Source organism: Hemiscyllium ocellatum, chromosome 31 (assembly GCF_020745735.1).
Source record: "Hemiscyllium ocellatum isolate sHemOce1 chromosome 31, sHemOce1.pat.X.cur, whole genome shotgun sequence".
In the NCBI taxonomy this organism is placed as follows: Eukaryota; Metazoa; Chordata; class Chondrichthyes; order Orectolobiformes; family Hemiscylliidae; genus Hemiscyllium; species Hemiscyllium ocellatum.
Window position 1 is genome coordinate 52,295,233 of NC_083431.1, and position 22,910 is coordinate 52,318,142.

General features: G+C 46.2%; 1 protein-coding gene across 1 annotated transcript in view; it reads right to left on the reverse strand.

Annotated features, from left to right (window-relative positions):
* The window catches only part of ncf1 (neutrophil cytosolic factor 1), a 77,126-nt gene that overhangs the window by 4,517 nt on the left and 49,699 nt on the right, over positions 1–22,910 (reverse strand). The window contains exons 7-10 of the mRNA XM_060848371.1: positions 22,793–22,900; positions 18,651–18,768; positions 6,983–7,090; positions 367–548 (exon numbers count right to left, since the gene is read on the reverse strand). Of these exons, the coding sequence (XP_060704354.1) occupies positions 367–548; positions 6,983–7,090; positions 18,651–18,768; positions 22,793–22,900 (516 nt within the window). The remainder of the gene's footprint in view (positions 1–366; positions 549–6,982; positions 7,091–18,650; positions 18,769–22,792; positions 22,901–22,910) is intronic.

Genomic DNA, 22,910 nt, shown 5'->3' on the forward strand with positions numbered 1-22,910 from the left:
TTTATAAAAGACTTATATAGTTATTCTGTCATCAAATTGCAAGAAGCAAAGCCACCATTTCAAGATCAGAGCCTGACATCAGCTGTTTTTAGTAACACTGAACACTAGCCGTGCACAGAGGTGTGAGGGCATATGTATTCTCTTATCCTGACAGCATTGTCCTGCTGTGACCCATTGTCTCGAAGCAGTTTAAAACCAATCGGATTCCCAGAGGGAGTTTTTTTGACTGGTTAGAGCTTGGCCTAATCAGGTAGTCTCCTGGTTTCTTGTCTCACTCAAACAGATTACAGCATCTCATGTTGAGAGCTGTGTAAGCACTAACAAATAAACTGGGATGAGAGGAGCTAAGCATGAGGTTGTGTTTACCTGGGTGCTGTGATTTCTCTGGCTTCCTTGGGTCATGGTCCTGTTTCCACACGTTCTTATTGCTGACTGGTTGGTTCCTGTTCTTCTGTTGGAGATAGCGTTTACTATTCCGCCTGTACACATCCTGGCTAATCTGCTTCCGTTCTGTTTTATGGATGCTCTGTGCGTTCCGTATCGTTGTTCTGCAAACGTGGTGTGAGAATAACCGTATTTATAGCACTTTGTTTGCATTTCTGCTACTTATTACCTTCAGTTTGGTAAAAATGCATTCTAATTTTGCTCTAATTACATACATTTCCCCCAATACAAATGGACCTCATTGGCCATATTATGTTTCCATTTACTCTCACTAACTTTCCCTCCTGAAAGAAGATGGCAGCTAAGAGCGAGTCCTTTCTGTCAGCTCCCTTTTTAGAGTGAGAATGGACTGGGATCCATCTGCTACCAAGGATGAGACATCTTCATCTGCATCTTGGACTCTTCCCCACATGATGCTCTCGGTGGGGTGACCATCCCAGTCCCTGTCCTTCCAATTTCAGGAGGGAATTCTTCTGCTTTCAAGGTCTGTCAAAGGCAGGGTTGCAGTGTTCAGTTTGATTGAACCTGCGCTCCAGTAGATGTGTCATCGAGTAAGCGATCCCAGGCTGAGCAAAGACAAGTTCAGACAGACACCCCAGCAAGAGGTAAGTTGTAAACTGCAGTCTGAAATTGTTTGATAACTTCCTAGCCACAATGCTGGGTTCAAGATGATGAATTCTGCCCACTCATTTGGTTTCCCTTTTCCATGTTTTGTGGTTTGTTTGGCTCTGAGATCTAGCAGCTCTAGGCATGTACTTCATTTCTTTCCTTGCTCCATTCCCATTCTTTTTGACCCAGGAGGATTCTCTCTCCTGGCATTTAATCCCTCTTGCCTTCCACTCTATATCAGAGCTTCCTTTATCCTTGTCCTACTCACACCTTGCTGAAAAGCTATGGCAGCTCTAACTTTTCCCAGCTCTAATGAAAGATCAAAGATGGCAGCATGGTGGCTCAGTTGAGCGGCCAGGTGGCTCAGTGGTTAACACTGCTGCCTCACAGTGCCAGGGAGTCAGGTTCGACTCTATCCTCGGGTGACTGTCTGTGTGGAGTTTGCACATCCTCCCAGTGTCTGTGTGTGTTTCCTCCCACAGTCCTAAGTTGTGCAGGATAGGTGAACTGGCCATGCTAAATTTCCTGTAGTGTTCAGGGACGTGTAGGCCAGGTGCATTAAAGTAGAGCAATTGGGTAGGGGAGTGGGTCTGGGTGGGATACTCTTAGGAGGATTGGTGTGGACTCCTTGGGACAAATGGCCTGTTTCTACACTGTAGGGATTGTACGATCTGAAATGTTCATTCTGATTCCCTATCTCTCTCCACAGATGCTGCTAGACTTAGAGTTATTCCAGCACTTTCTGTTTTTATTCTGCATCTCCAGCATCTGCGGTTTTCTGCTTTTCATTTAATCCAGTTAATGTGCTCCCTCCCACACTTCCCCAGCAGGCTTGCTCAGTTTTACTTCTTAATTGTTCTTTTGTGGGAGGGAATTAATCTGCTTGCACAGCCCTTCCAAGTAGCAGTGTCGAGATGAGAAGTCGCTGTGAGAAAGTTCTACTTGTCTTCCTGGAACCATTTTCAAAAGCTGATTGGGGGCAGATGTTCGCAGGAAAAGGGACGGCTGGAAAATGGACGCCTTCAGAAATGAGATAATGAGCGTGCAGAGACAGTATATTCCTGTTAGGGTGAAAGGAAAGGCTGTAGGTACTCAGAATACAGGATGACTAAAGAAATTTTGGGTTTGGTTAAGAAAAAGAAGGAAGCATATATCAGATATAGACAGGATAGATCGAGTGAATCCTTAGAAGAGTATAAAGGCAGTAGGAGTATACTTCAGAGGGAAATCAGGAGGGCAAAAAGGGGACATGAGATAGCTTTGGCAAATAGAATTGAGGAGAATCCAAAGGGTGTTTACAAATACATTAAGAACAGAAGGGTAACTAGGGAAAGAACAGGGCCCCTCAAAGATCAGCAAGGCGGCCCTGTGTGGAGCATGAGATGGGGGAGATTCTAAATGAGTAGTTTGCACCAGTGTTTACTGTGGAAAAGGACATGGAAGATATAGAATGTACAGCAATAGATGGTGACATCTTGAAAAATGTCCATGTTACAGAGAAGGAAATATTGAAATGCATAAAAGTGGATAAATCCCCAGGACCTGATCAGGTGTACCCTAGAACTTTGTGGGAAGCTAGTGAAGTGATTGCTGAGCCCCTTGCTGAGATATTTGTATCATCGATAGTTACAGATGAGGTGCCGGAAGGCTGGAGGTTGGCTAACGTGATGCCACTATTTAAGAAAGGTGGTAAGGGAACTATAGACCAGTGAGCCTGACCTCGGTAGTGGGCAAGTTGTTGGAGGGAATCCTGAGGGACAGGATGTACATATATTTGGAAAGGCAAGGACTGATTTGGGATAGTCAACATGGCTTTGTGCATTGGAAATCATGTCTCACAAACTTGTTTGAGTTTTTTGAAGAAGTAACAAAGGATTGATGAGGGCAGAGCAGTAGATGTGATCTATATGGGTTTCAGTAAGGCGTTCGACAAGGTTCCTCATGAGAGACTGGTTAGCAAGGTTAGATCTCATGGAATACAGGGAGAACTAGCCATTTGGATGCAGAACTGGCTCAAAGATAGAAGACAGAGGGTGGTGGTGGAGGGTTATTTTTCTGACTGGAGGCCTGTGACCAGTGGAGTGCCACAAGGATCGGTGCTGGGCCCTCTACTTTTTGTCATTTACATAAATGATTTGGATGCGAGCATAAGAGGTACAGTTAGTAAGTTTGCAGATTACACCAAAATTGGAGGTGCAGTGGACAGCGAAGAAGGTTACCTCGGATTACAATGAGATCTTGATCAGATGAGCCAATGGGCTGAGGAGTGGCAGATGGAGTTTAATTTAGATAAATTCAAGATGCTGCATTTTGGGAAAACAAATCTTAGCAGGACTTATACACTTAATGGTAAGGTCCTAGGGAGTGTTGCTGACCAAAGAGACCTTAGCGTTCAGGTTCATAGCTCCTTGAAAGTAGAGTCGCAGTTGGAGAGGATAGTGAAGAAGGCGTTTGGTATGCTTTCCTTTATTGGTCAGAGTATTGAGTACAGGAGTTGGGAGGTCATGTTGCGGCTGTACAGGACATTAGTTAGGCCACTGTTGGAATATTGCGTGCAATTCTGGTCTCCCTCCTATCGGAGAGATGTTGTGAACTTTGAAAGGGTTCAGAAAAGATTTACAAGGATGTTGCCAATGCTGGAGGATTTGAGCTATAGGAAGAGACTGCAGTGCTAACCACTTAGCCCAAGATCCCTGAATTTTGTAAACAGAGGCACAGAGTACAAAAGTGGGGAAGACATTTTGTACAAAACGCTGTTTCAGTCTCTGCTGGAGGACTGTGCCCAATTCTGGACAGCATACTTTAAGTAGTCCTTAAAGGGAGGGTATGGCTTGATCTGATCAGAATTTCTCCAGAGTGATGGGAGGGTTGGAGAAGCTGCTCTCCTTTCAGGTGAAAAGGGTGAGACTAGAGAAGTGACATGATTAAGGTCTTCAGACTCATAAAGGGGTTAGACTGAGTGGAAGGAAAGAAACTGCATTGACAGAAGGATCAAGAATCAGGAATACAAACAGGTGGCATGGTGGCACAGGGGTTAGCACTGCTGCCTCACAGCGCCAGAGACCTGGGTTCAATTCCCACCTCAGGCAACTGTCTGTGTGGAGTTTGCACATTCTCCCCGTGTCTGTGTGGGTTTCCTCCGGGTGCTCCGGTTTCCTCCCACAGCCCAAAGATGTGCAGGTTAGGTGAATTGGCCATGCTAAGTTGCCCATAGTGTTAAGGTGTACGGGAATGGGTCTGGGCGGGTTGCTGTTCGGAGAGTCGGTGTGGACGTATTGGGCTGAAGGGCCTGTTTCCACACTAAGTAATTTAATCTAATCAAAATGAAATTGTGGCTTAATTTTAAAATACTGTCCTTTGTTTCCAAATCACTCCTGGTTTTGCCCCTCCTGTCCCTGTAATCTCCTCCAGACTCACAACCCTAACCCTCTGAGATATCTGTGCTCATCTAATTCTGACCCCCTGACCATTCTTGATTTTAACTGCCCCCTTCCTGGTGGCCATGTCTTCAGTTTCCTGGGTCTTCTCTATCCCTTGACCACATTCTCCTCTACGACATTTTTAAAATCAACCTGTCTGACCAAATACTTAATTTTGCCTTACTTGGATGCTATATTTGGTGTTATAATGCTGCTGTGAAGCACTATGGGATAGTTTATGACATTAATGCTGCTATGTAAATATAAGTTGTTGTTGATTGGCTCAGATCCAAACTGCGCTGCCTGAGAAGTGGAAACAAAACCAATTCAACTGACACTTGCCAGAAGTAGAAGAAAAGTGAGAATTTGCAGGATTATTAGGAAAACGCAGAAGACTGGAATTGTTTAAGATGGTCCTTCAGGAGACCATTATGGGCACAATGGGCTGAATGGCTTCCTTCTGTGCTCTCACCATTCTATAATTTGATAACTTCAGTATTTTAAAGGTGGTGATGAAGCTTATATCTGCAATAATCTAATCTAAACTAATCTTACAAATTCCTCGAGATAGGCTTTCTCCTCATGAGCTGAAAATGTGTTGCTGGAAAAGCACAGCAGGTCAGGCAGCATCCAAGGAGCAGGAGAGTCGATGTTTCAGGCATGAGCCCTTCTTCAGAAATCATTCCTGAAGAAGGGCTCATGCCTGAAACGTCTATTCTCTTACTCCTTGGATGCTGCCATTCCTGAAGAAGGGTCGCGCCCGAAACGTCGATTCTCCTGCTCCTTGGAGGCTGCCTGACCTGCTGCGCTTTTCCAGCAACACATTTTTCAGCTCTGATCTCCAGCATTTGCAGTCCTCACTTTCTCCTCATGACACAGGGTGGAAATTCAAATACAGCATAGGCCAAGCAGGATAGTGCATGTTGAGAGGGAGAAGCAGCAATATAAACAAGGGGAGAAGTTAGAAGGGTAGAAACAAATTCTCAGGATATGAGTGTAAACTGAAGTGTCCCGTTGTCCCTCAAGAACCATAGTGAGATTTGACTACACAGATTATTTATCTCTGGATTATTCATCCACTAACACAATCATGATGCCACTGTATCATGTATCCACTTTCTGCTTAAATACACCTGTACTAATTTCCTCAATGGCTCCATATCGTGGCAAGATTCCATATTCTAAACACTGTCTCAGTAAAGAAGCTTTTCCTAAATTCTCAGCTGGATCTTTCTTTATGAGCCTCAGTCCTGGTTTCCCTTGCAACTTGAAACAGCTTCTATCTGTCCAATCTGTCACAGACTTTTGGGATTTTAAAGGCCTCTCGCAGGTCACCTCCTCAGTCTGCTCCTCTCTGGAGAAAAGAACTGCATCCTGCCTAATCTTTCCCCAGTCAACTTGCAGAGTATTGTTGGAGATATCGCTAACGCAGGGGGAGTGTTGAAATGTGGCAGCGACGTTCAGTTTAACCAGACATGGTGCCATATGAGCCAATCCCTGGATATACGAATCATTGTGACCATTTACAGGAGTGATCAATACCACTGAACCCATGTGAATATCCAAGGCAGACGTGAAATTCGTAACACTAACTTTTATTCTGGGGCTTGGGGATAAATTTGTATTCATAGAATTCCATAGAATCCTTACTGTGTGGAAGCAGGCCAATGAGTCCACACTGACCCTCTGTAAAGCATCCCACCCAGACCCATCCTCCCACCCTATCCCTGTAACCCTGTATTTCCCATGGCTAATGCGCCTACCCTACACATCCCTAAACATTATAGGTAATGTAGCATGGCCAATCAACCTAACTTTTACACCTTTAGCTTGTGGGAGGAAACCGGAGCACCTGGCAGAAGCCCATGCAGACACGGGGAGAGTGTGTAAACTCCAAACAGACAGTCCCCCGAGGGTGGAATTGGAGTTGGTGCAGAAGCACAAAACTTGGTCAGAATAAAGATCAACTTGTTGGACCCAGTAAATGTTTGTGACACTTGAAGCATCACAGAGTGGTTAAAGTGAATAATTTTCCTTCGTCAAGACCAGCATCCACCACTGTTACGAGCAGACACAATTATCACCATTGCCCCATTCATAAATGTAAGGAAAAATCACTCCGATGTGCAAATTTGTTCAAAGATGGGGCTAATTCACCAACACTGCACAAGGATGGGAAGTCCCTAAAATAGACACAGGAAGAAACACTAAAGAAATTCAGCAGGTCTGGCAACATCTGTTGGGAGAGAAACATAGTTAACGTTTCGAATCCAATATGACTCATCTTCAGAACCTAGCAATTGCCAAAGTTCTAGAAAGATCTTGTTATTTCTGCATCCCGCCATTACCCACCTGAGAGTCAGAACATCAGCTGCTTGGGAAGCTGCAATGATTGCAGTTTATTAAGAGCCGGGTGAATTCCAGAAAGGGCATGCAATCCTTTCTGCCCGGTTACCACGTGCATCAATAAATTTTGACCATTGGATGTGCCTCTTTGGATGCGGTCTTACCTTCGTGGTGGAGGGAGGCTCTTTCTGTTTGTGGCGAATCCAGACTTTGGAGCTGTGCCTGCTTTCTGGAGATACATGGAGGGATAATATCCTGTAACGTCACCCTTCCTGTTTCAATGAAAGATGGAGTCATGCCTTGTAAGCAATACAAAATCTTTTGGGTCTGATAGATGCCAGTTACTTACTTAACACAACAAACTCTTTGCAAAAAGTGAGAAGTGGAGTAATTTCCCCTTTAGCCAGGGAATTGATTGCAAAATACTCAGTGAACCAGACAATGAGTGTGGGGGATGTGTGTCTTATAGGTGTGATGATTTGGAGATGCCAGTTCATGAAAGGCTTAACAATCAATTTTTCAATGTATAATTTCGGTTACATCACACTGCAAATTTTTGCTATAAATTCTGTGTTACGATTGAGCCCTCCACAATCACCTGATGAAGGAGTGTCGCTCCGAAAGCTAGTGTGCTTCCAATTAAACCTGTTGGACTATAACCTGGTGTTGTGTGATTTTTAACTTTATAGGTGTGAGTGTGAATGTGAGTGTGTGTGTGTGAAAGAGAGGCTGTGTGTACCCTTTATCTACTACAGAATGTCCCAAAACTCTTTGCATTCGATGAAGCAAGACAAGTGTTGTCCCTCACTGTAACGTCAGATACAATAGCCACAAAGCTGAAGGCACAGAGCCAACACACCTCCGCACAGATACAACCCTATCCACTGATTAAGCACAGGCTGGATAGTTTACCTGCCCTTTCCTATACCTAGTTGCCACACTCTCTCTAAGTTATTGCTTCTCTGTTCCCAATGCTCACTGAAGAGCTGAATCTTGTCATTGCCCAGTAGAGGAACATCACCCACAGGCAAGCAATCAGTCAATTCCAAATATGAGCTTTCATTTACTGCCAGTGAAAACAACCAACAAAACAAAACAATCACAGGCTACAGTTCACCCCCAGGTTGGGAACCAAACGTTGGCATCATGACCAATGACAGTTTAACATTGCAACATGGCCTGCACTCAGCTCTCATCAACTGCAGCTGGATGTCGGTCAGCTCCTGTCTGGCTTGTCGCACCTTAAGCTCTGTCACACACAAGGAGAGTTTGGCATCTTGGTGTGTGCCAGGCAGCAAGGTGTCCCAACCTCTCACCTCCACAACCAAGACATCCCAAACTGACAAACAGCCTGTCTGTGCGGCTGCAATGGGGAGCCCCTTTGAACAGAAGTGATGACAGCCTTTGGCACTGGCCAAAGCTCCAACACGCTGACAGGAATGGCTTAGCGTGGCATAACATGGCAAGGTCATTCAGACAGGTACAACATGAGTAGATGTTAAGAGGAGTAAGTGAGGAGATTAGAGCTGAAAATGTGTTGCTGGAAAAGCGCAGCAGGTCAGGCAACATCCAAGGAACAGGAGAATCGATGTTTCAGGCATGAGTCCTGAAGAAGGGCTCATGCCCGAAACGTCGATTCTCCTGCTCCTTAGATGTTAAGAGGACAAATAAGGACCCCTGAGTTGCAACCTGGTCCCTCTCAATCTCTACATGGACTTCAGCAAGGTGTTCCACAATGTTCCACGTGGTTCACAAGGTTAGATCACATGGAATACAGAGAGCTAGCCAATTGGATACAAGATTGGCTTGGAAGTAGGAGACAGAGGATGGTGGTAGAGAGTTGTTTTTCAGACTAGAGACCTGTGACCAGTGTGCTACAAGCTTCAGCACTGCTTTTCATCATTAATGAAACGGTTTAGATGTGAATACAGGAGTTAGCAAGTTTGCAGTTAACACCAAAACAGGTGTTGTAGTGGACAGTGAAGAAAATTATCTCAGAGCATAATGAGACCTTAAACTGATGGGCCAATGCTCTGAGGAGGGGCAGATAAAATCTAATTTAGATAAATACAAAGTGAAGCATCAGAGGTTGATGGGTGACCTTATAGAGTTGTACAAAATCATGATGGGCATGGACAGGGTAAATAGACAAGGTCTATTTCCCAGAGTAGGGTGTTGGTTCAACTCAGTTGGTTTATGAAGCAGCATGATTCCCAAAATTAGCTGAAGTTACCATGAAGGATGCTCCTTCCTGACCTCTCCCTTTGCCTGAGGTATGGGACCATCAGGTTAAATCACCACCAGTCATCTCTCCCGAAAGAAAGAGCAGATCTATGCTCTGATAAGACTGGAGTGACTCACATCCCCAAATCTCTCTGAGTTACATCTTTTTGTAGTTTTTCCCTATTTAAAAATACTCTGTTCTTTTGTTCTCCCTTCCAAATATAAACAACTTCATAGTTTCCCACATTATATTCCAGATTTCCTAATGTTGAGGTTGTTTAGCCAAGTTTGGTAAGATAGTACACTGAATATAAATGAGGGGACTTGTGGAATTAACAAGACGTTGAACAGACATTAATCCCTGACAATTGGCAACTGTTGTCCAGTGGGAAAAGCATAAAAAATTGGAATGAGATGTAGAGCGGGGCTTTGCTGGGCTTGTCAGCCATTGCTGATCACCCTCAACACCCGAGAAGACTCCCCTCATAGCTTCTGTCATGATACTGTGCCAGATGTTTGACTGGTTGTATCAGGCTGTAAAAGCAGTGGTTTTTACAAATCATAGAATCCCTACAGTTTGGAAGCAGATCATTTGGCCCATCGACTCCAAAATGGCCCTGTGATGAGCACCCCATCCAGAACCAGCTCTCCCCACCCTATCCCCGTAACCCTGCACTTCCCATGGCCAATCCACCTAACCTGTACATTCTTGAACTGTGGGAGGAAACTAGAACACTGAGAGAAACTCATTCAGACATGTGGAGAATGTGCAAACTCTACACAGGCAGTCACCCAAGGCTGTAATTGAATCCAATTCCCTGGCACTAGCAATGCTAACCACCATGCCACCTAAGAATGTGTATGTCTTTAAGACTTGCCTTTGTTACTAGATGGCTCATTGATCCAACAGTGTACATTGGGTGAATGCCCCCAGGGAGGATATGGGGTGGGGATGGGAGCAGGCGAGATGTTGCATGCAAGAGATATGGAGGCATGGAGATGCCATGCCATGGTGAAGGGTGTGGGAGTGGTGAGGGGGTGAGAGGGCAAGGAGGTCTGGAATGCAGGTCCAGAGAACTGAAGCATCTCACCAGCTCAACTCAGCACTCACCTGCCTCTGTGGTCAGGTTCCACTTTCTCTGAGATTGAAGGGCCATACATGATCCTAGCTCACCCCTTCCCAATGTGAAAGTCATGCATATGGAGGCGGGGGGCACTGGTGTGGATTGGGGTCATTTGTGATTTCAAGGTTTCTGTCACAACAGTAAAACTCTGAGCCACACTATAGCACAGAGGAAACATTCTCAGTGTATCTTAAACTGAGGACCACTGTTCCTCAACTGTTCCACCATATGACTTGTGTTCCCAGTCTAATTTAGCCAACTCCTTCCTCATCACTTTATAGTCTCCCTTGTTTAAGCATAACTCCCTGGTTTTCGATGATGCTATTTCATCTGAAATTCAATCATACTGTGATCACTTTTTCTAAGAGGATCGTTAACTACGGGATCATTAATTTTATCTGTCTTATTACACAGGATCAGAACTAAAATTGCATGTTTCCTTGTAGGTTCCGTAACATGCTGATCCAGAAAGTTATCACAGATGAGTTCTATGAACTCCTCTTCAACACTGTCTCTACCAATTTGATTTGGTCAATTAATAGGCAGAAGGCAGTAACTATAGGCCAGCTAGCTTAACACCTTTGGTTGGGACATGCTGGAGGCTATCATTACAGAAGAAATAGTGAGAAATAGTTTTAAAATAGTGATGGAAAAGGATAGACCAGATCTAAAAGTTGAAGTTCTAAACTTGAGAAAGGCCAATTTTGATGATATTAGGCAAGAACTTTTGAAAGCTGATTGGAGGCAAATGTTCACAGGTCAAGGGACGGCTGGAAAATGGGAAGCCTTCAGGAATGAGATAACAAGAATCCAGAGAAAGTATATTCCTGTCAAGGTGAAAGGAAAGGCTGGTAGGTATAGGGAATGCTGGATGACTAAAGAAATTGAGGGTTTGGTTAAGAAAAAGAAGGAAGTATATGTCAGGTATAGACAGGATAGATCGAGTGAATCCTTAGAAGAGTATACTTAAAGAAAGTAGGAGTATATTTAAGAGGGAAATCAGGAGGGTAAAACGGGGACATGAGATAGCTTTGGAAAACAGAATTAAGGAGAATCCAAAGGGTTTTTATAAATATATTAAGGGCAAAAGGGTAACTAGGGAGAGAATAAGGACCACTAGGAGAAAGTGAGGACTGCAGATGCTGGAGACCAGAGTTGAAAAGTGTAGTGCTGGAAAAGCTCATCAGGCCAGGCAGCATCCGAGCAGCAGGAGAATCGATATTTTGGGCATAAGCCCTTCATCAGAATAAGGCCCCTCAAAGATCACCAAGGCGGCCTTTCTGTGGAGCCACAGAAAATGGGGGAGATACTAAATTAATATTTTGCATCAGTATATACTGTGGAAGAGGATATGGAAGATATAGACTGTAGGGAAATAGATGGGGACATCTTGGAAAATGTCCAGGTCATTGAGGAGGAAGTGCTGGATGCCTTGAAACGGTTAAAGGTGGATAAATCCCCAGGACCTGATCAGGTGTACCCGAGAACACTGTGGGAAGCTAGAGAAGTGATTGCTGGGCCTCTTGCTGAGATATTTGTATCATCGATAGTGACAGGTGAGGTGCCGGAAGACTGAAGGTTGGCAAATGTGATGCCACTGTTTAAGGAGGGCGGTAAAGACAAGCCAGGGAACTATAGACCGGTGAGCCTGACCTTGGTGGTGGGTGAGTTGTTGGAGGGAATCCTGAGGGACAGGATGTACATGTATTTGGAAAGGCAAGGACTGATTCGGGATAGTCAACATGGCTTTGTGCATTGGAAATCATGTCTCACAAACTTGATTGAGTTTTTTGAAGAAATAACAAAGAGGATTGATGAGGGCAGAGCAGTAGATGTGATCTATATGGACTTCAGTAAGGCGTTCGACAAGGTTCCCCATGGGAGACTGGTTAGCAAGGTTGGATCTCACAGAATACAGGGAGAACTAGCCATTTGGACACAGAACTGGTTCAAAGGTAGAAGACAGAGGATGGTGGTGGAGGGTTGTTTATCAGACTGGAGGCCTGTGACCAGTGGAGTGCCACAAGGATCAGTGCTGGGCCCTCTACTTTTTGTCATTTACATAAATGATTTGGATGCGAGCATAAGTGATACAGATAGTAAGTTTGCAGATGACACCAAATTTGGAGGTGTATTGGACAGTGAAGAGGGTTACCTCAGATTACAACAGGATCTGGACCAGATGGGCCAATGGGCTGAGAAGTGGCAGATGGAGTTTAATTCAGATAAATGTGGGGTGTTGCATTTTGAGAAAGCAAATCTTAGCAGGACTTATACACTCAATGGTAAGATCCTAGGGAGTATTGCTGAACAAAGAGACCTTGGAGTTCATAGCTCCTTGTAAGTGGAGTCGCAGGTAGATAGGATAGTGAAGGCAGCATTTGGTATGCTTTCCTTTATTGGTCAGAGTATTGAGTACAGGAGTTGGGAGGTCATGTTGTGGCTGTGCAGGACATTGGTTAGACCACTGTTGGAATATTGTGTGCAATTCTGGTCTCGTTCCTGTTGGGAAGATGTTGTGGAACTTGAAAGCATTCTGAAAAGATTTACAAGGATGTTGCCAGGGTTGGAGGATTGGAGCTACAGGGAGAGGTTGAACAGGCTGGGGCTGTTTTCCCTGGAGCATCGGAGGCTGAGAGGTGACCTTATAGAGGTTTACAAAATTATGAGGGGTATGGATAAGATAAATAGAAAAAGTCTTTTCCCTGGGGTCGGGGAGTCCATAACTAGAGGGCATAGGTTTAGGGTGAGAGGGGAAAGATATAAAAGAGACCTAAGGGGCAACTTTTCACACAGAGGGTGGTATGTGTATGGAATGAGCTGCCAGAGGAAGTGGTGGAGGCTGGTACAATTGCAACATTTAAGAGGCATTTGGATGGGTATATGAATAGGAAGGGTTTGGAGGGACATGGGCCTGGTGCTGGCAGGTGTGACTAGATTGGGTTGGGATATCTGGTCGGCATGGACAGGTTGGACCAAAGGGTCTGTTTCCATGCTGTACATCTCTATGACTCTATCTGGTTGAAAGGGTCCGTCAGACAGTCACAGCATGGATTCAGGAAGGGAAGGTTGTGTTTGACAAACTTGAGATCCTTTGAGAATGTAACAAGCGTGGTGGATGGAGGGGAACAGGTGGATGTTGTACATTTGGATTTGCAGAAGGCATTTGATAAGGTGCCTCATAAAAGAATCATCCATAAGATAAGAATGCATGGAGTTGCGGGGAATGTACTAGCATGGATAGAGGACTGGTTAACCAATAGAAAGCAGAGAGTTGAGATAAATGGGTGTTTCTCTGGTTGGAGATCAGTGGTGAACAGGGTACTGCAGGGGTCAGTGTTGGGCCCACAAACCGAGTGTAACATATCGTTTGCAGATTACATTAAATTGAGTGGAAATGCAAACTGTGCAGAGGATGTGGAAGGATTGCAGAGAGATTTAGTGAGATTAAGTGAGCGGGCAAAGATCTGGCAGATGGGGTACAATTTGGGAAATGTGAGGTTATCCACTTTGGAAGTAAAAATAGTAAGTCAGAGTATTATTTAAGTGGTGAAAGATTGCAGCATGCCGTTGCGCAGAGGGACTAAGCGTCCTTGTACAATAATTGCTCTAAAAGTTGATTTGCAAGTGCAACAGTGTCATCAGGAAGACAAACAGAATATTGGCTTTCATTGTTAGAAGGATTGAAGTTAAGAGCAGGGAGGTTCTGCTGCAATTGTCCAAGATGTTAGTGAGGCCGCACCTGAAGTATTGTGCACAGTTCAGGTCTCCTTACTTGAGGAAGGATATACTGGCGTAGGGGGCAGTGCAGAGGAAGTTGATTTCAGAGATTAGGGGGTTACCCTATGAGCAGAGGTTGAGCCACCTGGGACTGTACTCACTAGAATTTAGAAGAATGCGAGGAGATCTTATGGAAACATGTAAGATTATGAAAGGGATAGATAAGATAGAGGTGGGCAAGTTTTTGTCTGGTGAGTGAGACAAGGACTAGGAGACATGGCCTCAAGATTAGGGACAGCAGATTTAGGACAGAGATGAGGAACCGCTTTCCCAGAGGGTAGTGAATCTATGGAATTCTCTGCCCAGGGAGGCAGTAGAATCAGTTTCATGAAATACATTCAAGACACATTTGGATGGGTTTTTGCATGGTACAGGAATGAAGGGTTATGGGGATAATGCAGGTAGGAGGGGCTGGGATAATGGATAGATCTTTATGAATGGAGGAGCAGGCTTGATGGGCCAAATGGCCTACTCCTGCTTCTATTACTATGAAACTACGAACAAAATCTTTATCAGCCAACATTTCCAGGATAGTTTTAACTGGAACCATCACTAACACTGGCTTTCAACTTGGTGTGCTTTCACTGGATTTTCAACACATTATGCGATGAAATATCAGATTTTAGATTAGTTTACTTACAGTGTGGAAACAGGCCCTTCAGCCCAACAAGTCCACACCGACCCGCCGAAGCACAACCCACCCATACCCCTACATTTACCCCTTGCCTAACACTACGGGCAATTTAGCATGGCCAATTCACCTGACCCGCACATCTTTGGACTGTGGGAGGAAACCGGAGCACCCGGAGGAAACCCACGCAGACACGGGGAGAACGTGCAAACTCCACATAGTCAGTCGCCTGAGTCGGGAACTGAACCCAGGTCTCAGGCGCTGGGAGGCAGCAGTGCTAACCACTGTGCCACCATGCTGCCCACTTACTTAACATGCTTAATGATATAATGACTTTTGGTTATGTAGCAAATTGAGGAAGTAGAAGCGTAGAGTTAGAACAGGCTCACTGAAACACAGACTGAATGATGGTGAACAGGCTCACTGAAACACGGACTGAATGATGGTGAACAGGCTCACTGAAACACGGACTGAATGATGGTGAACAGGCTCACTGAAACACGGACTGAATGGTGAACAGGCTCACTGAAACACGGACTGAATGATGGTGAACAGGCTCACTGAAACACGGACTGAATGGTGAACAGGCTCACTGAAACACGGACTGAATGATGGTGAACAGGCTCACTGAAACACGGACTGAATGGTGAACAGGCTCACTGAAACACGGACTGAATGATAGTGAACAGATTGATACATTGAGACTGAAGTGTGAAGAATTTAGACAATGAAATGCAGTGTTGAAAACAGGGCCAGTTGAATGGCTGTGAAATTGTAGTTGTATAGATTTCACTGTGGCTTGTTTAACACCCCTCTCAAAACAGTGTTATATATGGCTCAGTGGGTAGCACTATTAGTCAGACAGTCACTAGTTCAAGACCCACACTTGAGCTTAGTATAGAAACCGGATGCTCTGATCTATTACTGAGGGAGTACTGCATTATCCTGCTTGCTGCCCTTTGTTATGAATTGTCAGCTGAGGGGGTCTCTTCCTCGAGATTTAGTGAAGGCCCTCATCACTTGTTCAAAACAGAGCTAAAAATCACAACGCTAGGTTATAATCCAACAGGTTTAATTGGAAGCACTAGCTTTCAGAGGGCCGCTCCTTCATCAGGTGGTTGTAGAGTATAAGATCATATGACACAGAATTTATAGCATAAGTTTACAGTGTGATGTAATTATATATTGAAAAAGATCTGGATTATTTGTTAAGGCTCTCATCTTTTAGAATGAACATGTTGGATTCAGTTCTTTTATATGTAAATCGCAGAACTTTTTTTAAAGTTACATTCTCAGGTGAACTTTAACAGTTTGTATCATGTTGGCCTAGATAATGCATTGAAGGTGTGAGCTGCCCTGTGTGAGGCTGTCTGTGCCACAATGGTCAGACTGAGTCTCATCTAAAAAAAATGGATTTACAGAATCTTACATGGATTCATTCAGTTTTTGAGCAAAATAAAATGTAATTCTGCAAGTATAAATTCACTCCACAAACTTGTATGTGTTTGTGTGCATATGGTTGTGTGTGTGTGTGTGTGTGTGTGTGTGTGTGTGTGTGTGTGTGTGTGTGAGGGTGCGTGAGAGAGAGGGTGCGTGTGAGTGTGGGAGAGTGTGTGTGTGTGTGTGTGTGTGTGTGTATGAGAGAGAGCTTGTGTATGAGAGAGGGTCTGTGTGAATGTATGGGTCTGTAGGAGTGTGTGCTTCTGTTTGTGTGTGTCTGTGTTTGTGTGTGTGTGTGTGTGTGTGTGTGTGTGTGTGTGTGTGTGTGTGTGTGTGTGTGTGTGTGTGTGTGTGTGTAGTGCAGTGGGGTCACCTGTAGTGTGACATGAACCCAAGGTCCCGGTTGAGGCCAACCTCATGGGTACCAAACTTGGCTATCAGCCTCTGCTCAGTCACTTTGTGGTGTTGCCTGATCCAAAGTCCACCTTGGAGGAAGGTCCTGGGTCAAATGTCACAGACAGCTGAAGTGTTGTCCGACTGTGAGGGAACACCCCTGTCTGTTGATTGTTATGCGTTGTTCATTCATCTATTGCTATAGTCTCTGCTCGGTTTCCCGAATGTACCATGCCTCAGTGCATCCTTGCCTGAAGCACATGAGATAGACAAGATTGGCTGAGTTGCATGAGTACCTGCCACCTACATGGTGGGAGGTGTCCCCATGCGTAATGGCGGTATCTCTGTCCACACTCTGACACATCTTGCAGCATCTACCATGACACGATTGTATAGTGTTGTCCTGAAAGCTGGGCAGTTTGCTACGAACAACGATCTGTTTGAGGTTTGGTGGTTTTTAAAGGTGAGCAGTGGAGTTGTGGGGAAGGTGTTGGCGAGATGCTCATCCTCATTGATAATGTGTTGCAGGTCACAGAGAACATGGTGTAGATTTTCAGCCCCTGGGAAATACTGAACAATGAAGTACCCTGTCGGTTGCAGCTCGTGTCTGTCTCCTGTGGAGGACATTACAGTTCCTTGCTGTGGCACATCGGAACTGGCGGTCGATGAGTTGAGCATCGTACCCCGTTCTTATGACAGCATCCTCGAGTACTTCCAGGTGCCCGTCACGTTCCTCCTCATCTGAGCAGATCCTGTGTATGTGTAGGGCTTGTCCATAGGGAATGGCTGTTTTAATATGTTTTGGGTGGAAGCTGTGAGCCATAGCATTGTGAGGTAATCCGTGGGTTTGTGGTAGAGTGAGGTGCAGAGGTGTCTGTCCTTGATGGAGATGCATGTGTCCAAGAATGAGGCAGATTGTCGAGAGTAGTCCATGGTGAACTTGATGGTGGGATGAAACTCGTTGATGTCACTGTGTAGTTTTATCAGTGAGTCCTCGCCATGGGTCCAGAGGAAGAAAATGTCATTAATGTACCTGGTGTTATAATGTTGGTTGGAAGTTCTGCATAGAGAAGAAGTCTTGTTCAATCCTGTGCATTAAAATTAGGAAAGTTGGCATATTGGGGTACAAATTTAGTCCCCATGGCTGTTCCATTTGTCTGGATGAAGAACTGGTTGTCAAAAGTGAAAATGCTGTGATCGAGGGTAAAGTGGACGAGTTGTAGGACTGTGCTCGGAGATTGGCAGTTGTTGGCATTGAGTACTGGGGCTGTTACTGTGATGCCGTCATTGTGGGGGATGCTGGTGTAGAGTGCTGAAACTTTGTGACGAGGAATATTCCCGATTCGACTGGTCCGTGGGTGCTGAGTTTCAGTCAGAAATCTGTAGTGTCGTGGGGATCCCTGTACAATGGGTTTCAAGATGCCTTTGACATAGCCAGAGAGGTTCTCCCACAGGGTTCCATTGTCTGATATGATGGAACGTCCTGGTGTATTGGCTTTGTGTATCTTTGGAAGGCAGTAGAAGGCACCTACATGAGACGTACGTGTGACGAGGGCACGTAGGGAACTCGGAAGGACTGGATGCAAAGTCCTGGTCAATACGTTTAGTTCACAGGTGTGCTGTTTGGTCGGATGGGCTGGTAGCTGCCTGTAGTGTTCTTTGTTGTTCAATTGTCGGTACATTTCCTTGCAGTAATTTGTTCTGTTCTGAATTTTGCCGAATATTCTGAATGAACCAACATATTCATTTTAAAAGATGAGAGACTTAACAAACAATCCAGGTCTTTTTCAATATATAATTCCAGTTGTGTCACATGCTAAACCTTTGCTATAGTGTCTTACGATCTTATACTCCACAACCACCTGTTGAAAAAGCATCACTCTGAAAGCTACTGCTTCCAAATAAACCTGTTAAACTAGAACCTGGTGTTGTGTGATTTTTAACTTTGTCCACCCCACTCCAACACCGGCATCTCCAAATCAAAACAGGGCTAGGATGTGTCCAAGACAAAAGATTATTCTTCAACCTAAGAATAGATGATTTCCTCGCTTTTGTCGGGGATTGCTGTGTGCAATTGGCTGTTTTGTTTCTGATATTGCACTATTGAAGGAGTTTCCAATGTACTTAATGGGCTGTAAATTGTTTTGGGATGTCTGGTAATTGTGAAACACAATGCATTTCTGCCTCTTATATCTGAGAATAGTACAGTTTGTAGATATTTTGCTTTTATTTCCTACTTACCTTACCACCCACCAACCATCAAGCAACTTATGAATTACATCAACCAGCTCATCTTCATCTAGAGTCATCTCATCCTCCTGAACAGCAGTGTAGCTATTTGTGACTTTATACGGCTCACCTACAACATAACACAGGAAGTTTAATTCTCTTCAAAATATGCTAGTGGATATATCAGCACCATTTTCTTCAGATTGGTTCAAAACAAACCATAAGCCACATTAAATGCAACTGAATTTCACATCGTGTTGCACCCTGTTCAACAGTGTCTAATGAACTTCACAGGAGCATGACCATAGTGTGAAACCAAACTACACAAACAATTATTTGTTCTCATGTATCTGCTACCCTTGTCCTTCCAGACGGAAGTGGTCATACATATGGAAGGTGCTGGTTAAGGAGCCTCAGTGAATTTCTGCAGGGTCATGTACATCGTGTACACAGCTGCAATGTCAATGGTAGAGAGAATGAAGGCTTGTGGCTGTGACGCCAATCTGTTGGGCTATTTTACATCTGCTGTCCTTGTCCTTCTCAATGGAAGTGATCATGTGTTTGGAAAGTGGTGCTGACGGAGCCTCGGTATGTTTCTGCAGCGCATTTTGTAGATATTTAGTAGCAGCAGAGAGCACAGTCAGCAGTGGAGGAACGTGGAGCCAATTAGGTGGGCTGCTTTGACCTGGATGGTGACAAGATTCTTGAGTGTTGTTGGAGCTGCATCCATCTGAGCAAGTGGAGCTCAGACTGCTGTTTAACAGGCCCATCCTGTGTGACAGGATAAAAACAATGACTGCAGATGCTGGAAACCAGAGTCTAGATTAGTGTCGTTCTGTACGACATCCTCAGGAGAACTCATGCTCTCAACAACAGCATTTTAACTCCATCTCAAACATCAAAAACTGGAAGTACGACAAACTTTTATCTACCCACCTCCATAACAGCGCTCCTCAAACATTCCAGTAGATTCCCCCAGCCTCTGGAACTGCTCGGACGCCATTAGCCATGCAGCTTGTGCAGCCACCATCCCCACGCTGATTGATGATATCACTTCCGCCCCCATCATGGCCACTCCCACAGCCACTTCCGAGGACCCCTTCTCCCACCTCCAACACACCCCATCCACCTGGACACCCCGCGTAGGCCTATTACCCGCCCTCGACCTCTTCATTTCCAACTGCCGCCGTGACATTAACCGCCTCAAACTGTCAACCCCCCTCCCCCACAACAACCTCTCACCCTCACAACGCGCAGCCCTCCAATCCCTCTGCTCCAATTCCAACCTCACCATCAAGCTAACGGATAAAGGGGGTGCGGTGGTAATCTGGCGCACTGACCTCTACACCACTGAAGCCATACGCCAACTCAACAACAGCTCCTCCTACCGTCCCCTTGACTATGACCTCACCCCTCATCACCAAACCATCATCTCCCAGACCATACAGAACCTCATCACCTCAGGAGATCTCCCACCCACAGCTTCCAACCTCATAGTCCGGGAACCCCACACTGCCCGGTTCTACCACCTACAAAAGATCCACAAGCCTAACCACCCTGGCAGACCCATTGTCTCAGCATGCTCCTGCCCCACTGAACTCATTTCTACCTACCTCGACACTGTCCTATCCCCTCTAGTCCAGGAACTCCCCACATACGTTCGAGACACCACCCTCGCCCTCCACCTCCTCCAAGACTTCCATTTCACTGGCCCCCAATACCTCATCTTCACCATGGATATCCAATCCCTCTACACCTCCATCTGTCATGACCAGGGCCTCCAAGCCCTCTGTTTCTTCCTCTCCCGACATCCCCAACCGTACCCTTCCACTGACACCTCATTCGTTTGGCTGAACTGGTTCTCACCCTTAACAATTTCTCCTTCAAATCCTCCCACTTCCTCCAGACCAAAGGGGTGGGCATGGGCACCCATACGGGCCCCAGCTGTGCCTGTCTCTTTGTTGGCTATGTAGAACAGTTGATCTTCCGTAATTACACCGGCACTGCTCCCCACCTCTTCCTCCACTACATTGATGACTGCATTGGCGCCACCTCGTGCTCCCGCGAGGAAGCTGTACAATTCATCAACTTCACCAACACATTCCACCCTGACCTTAAATTTACCTGGACCATTTCTGACACCTCCCTCCCCTTCCTGGACCTCTCCATCTCCATTAATGAAGACTGACTTGACACCGACATTTTTTACAAACCCACCGACTCCCACAGCTACCTGGATAACACCTCTTCCCACCCTACCTCCTGCAAAAATGCCATTCCGTATTCCCAATTCCTCTGCCTCCGCCGTATCTGCTCCCAGGAGGACCAGTTCCACCACAGAACACACCAGATGGCCTCCTTCTTTAGAGACCGCAATTTCCCTTCCCACGTGGTTAAAGATGCCCTCCAACGCATCTCGTCCAAATCCCGCACCTCCGCCCTCAGACACCACCCCTCCAACCATAACAAGGATAGAATGCCCCTGGTGCTCACCTTCCACCCTACCAACCTTCGCATAAACCAAATCATCCGCCGACATTTCCGCCACCTCCAAAAAGACCCCACCACCAGGGATATATTTCCCTCCCCACCCCTTTCCACCTTCCGCAAAGACCGTTCCCTCCGTGACTACCTGGTCAGGTCCACGCCCCCCTACGACCCACCCTCCCATCCTGGCACTTTCCCCTGCCACCGCAGGAATTGCAAAACCTGCGCCCACATGCCCTCCCTCACCTCCATCCAAGGCCCCAAAGGAGCCTTCCACATCCATCAAAGATTTACCTGCACATCCACCAATATCATTTATTGTATCCGTTGCTCCCGATGCGGTCTCCTCTACATTGGGGAGACTGGATGCCTCCTAGCAGAGCACTTTAGGGAACATCTCCAAGACACCCACACCAATCAACCACACCGCCCTGTGGCCCAACATTTCAACTCCCCCTCCCACTCTGCCAAGGACATGGAGGTCCTGGGCCTCCTTCACCGTCGCTCCCTCACCACTAGATGCCTGGAGGAAGAACGCCTTATCTTCCGCCCCTGGGCATCAATGTGGACTTCAACAGTTTCCTCATTTCCCCTTCCCCCACCTCACCCCAATTCCAAACTTCCAGCTCAGCACTGTCCCCATGGCTTGTCCTACCTCTCTATCTTCTTTTCCACATATCCACTCCACCCTCCCCCCTGACCAATCACCTTCATTCCCTCCCCTACTCACCTATTGTACTCTATGCTACTTTCTCCTCACCCCCACCCTCCTCTCACTTATCTCTCCACCCTTCAGGCTCTCTGCCTGTATTCCTGATGAAGGGCTTTTGCCCGAAACGTCAATTTTACTGCTCCTCGGATGCTGCCTGAACTCTGCTTTTCCAGCACCACACTAATCTATACTCCTGTGTGACAGGCCCATCCTGTACAGGCTCAGGTTCCTGTGTGACAGGCCCATCCTATACAGGCTCAGGTTCCTGTGTGTCAGGCCAATCCTGTCCAGGCTCAGGTTCCTGTGTATCAGGCCCATCCTGTCCAGGCTCAGCCCCATGTGTGACAGGCCCATCCTGTACAGGCTCAGGTTCCTGTGTGACAGGCCCATCCTGTCCAGGCTCAGCCCCCTGTGTGACAGGCCCATCCTGTACAGGCTCAGGTTCCTGTGTGTCAGGCCCATCCTGTACATGCTCAGGTTCCTGTGTGTCAGGCCCACCCTGTACATGCTCAGGTTCCTGTGTGACAGGCCCATCCTGTACATGCTCAGGCTCCTGTGTGACAGGCCCATCCTGTACATGCTCAGGCTCCTGTGTGACAGGCCCATCCTGTTCAGGCTCAGGTTCCTCTGTGACAGGCCCATCCTGTACAGGCTCAGGTTCCTGTGTGTCAGGCCCATCCTGTCCAGGCTCAGGCCCATCCTGTCCAGGCCCAGCCCCATGTGTGACAGGCCCATCCTGTCCAGGCTCAGCCCCCTGTGTGACAGGCCCATCCTGTACAGGCTCAGGTTCCTGTGTGTCAGGCCCATCCTGTGCAGGCTCAACCTCCTGTGTGAGAGGCCCATCCTGTACATGCTCAGCCTCCTGTGTGACAGGCCCATCCTGTACATGCTCAGCCTCCTGTGTGACAGGCCCATCCTGTATAGGCTCAGGCTGTTACACTCAATGTTTTCTCACCTTCATAATTGGGATCTTGCTCGTCACTCTCATCTGGGCTTTCAAGGGGTTCAAGAAAAGAGGCGGGCAGCCAGCCACGCTTCCCTTCCATTTGGCAAAACCACCAACCTGCAACAAA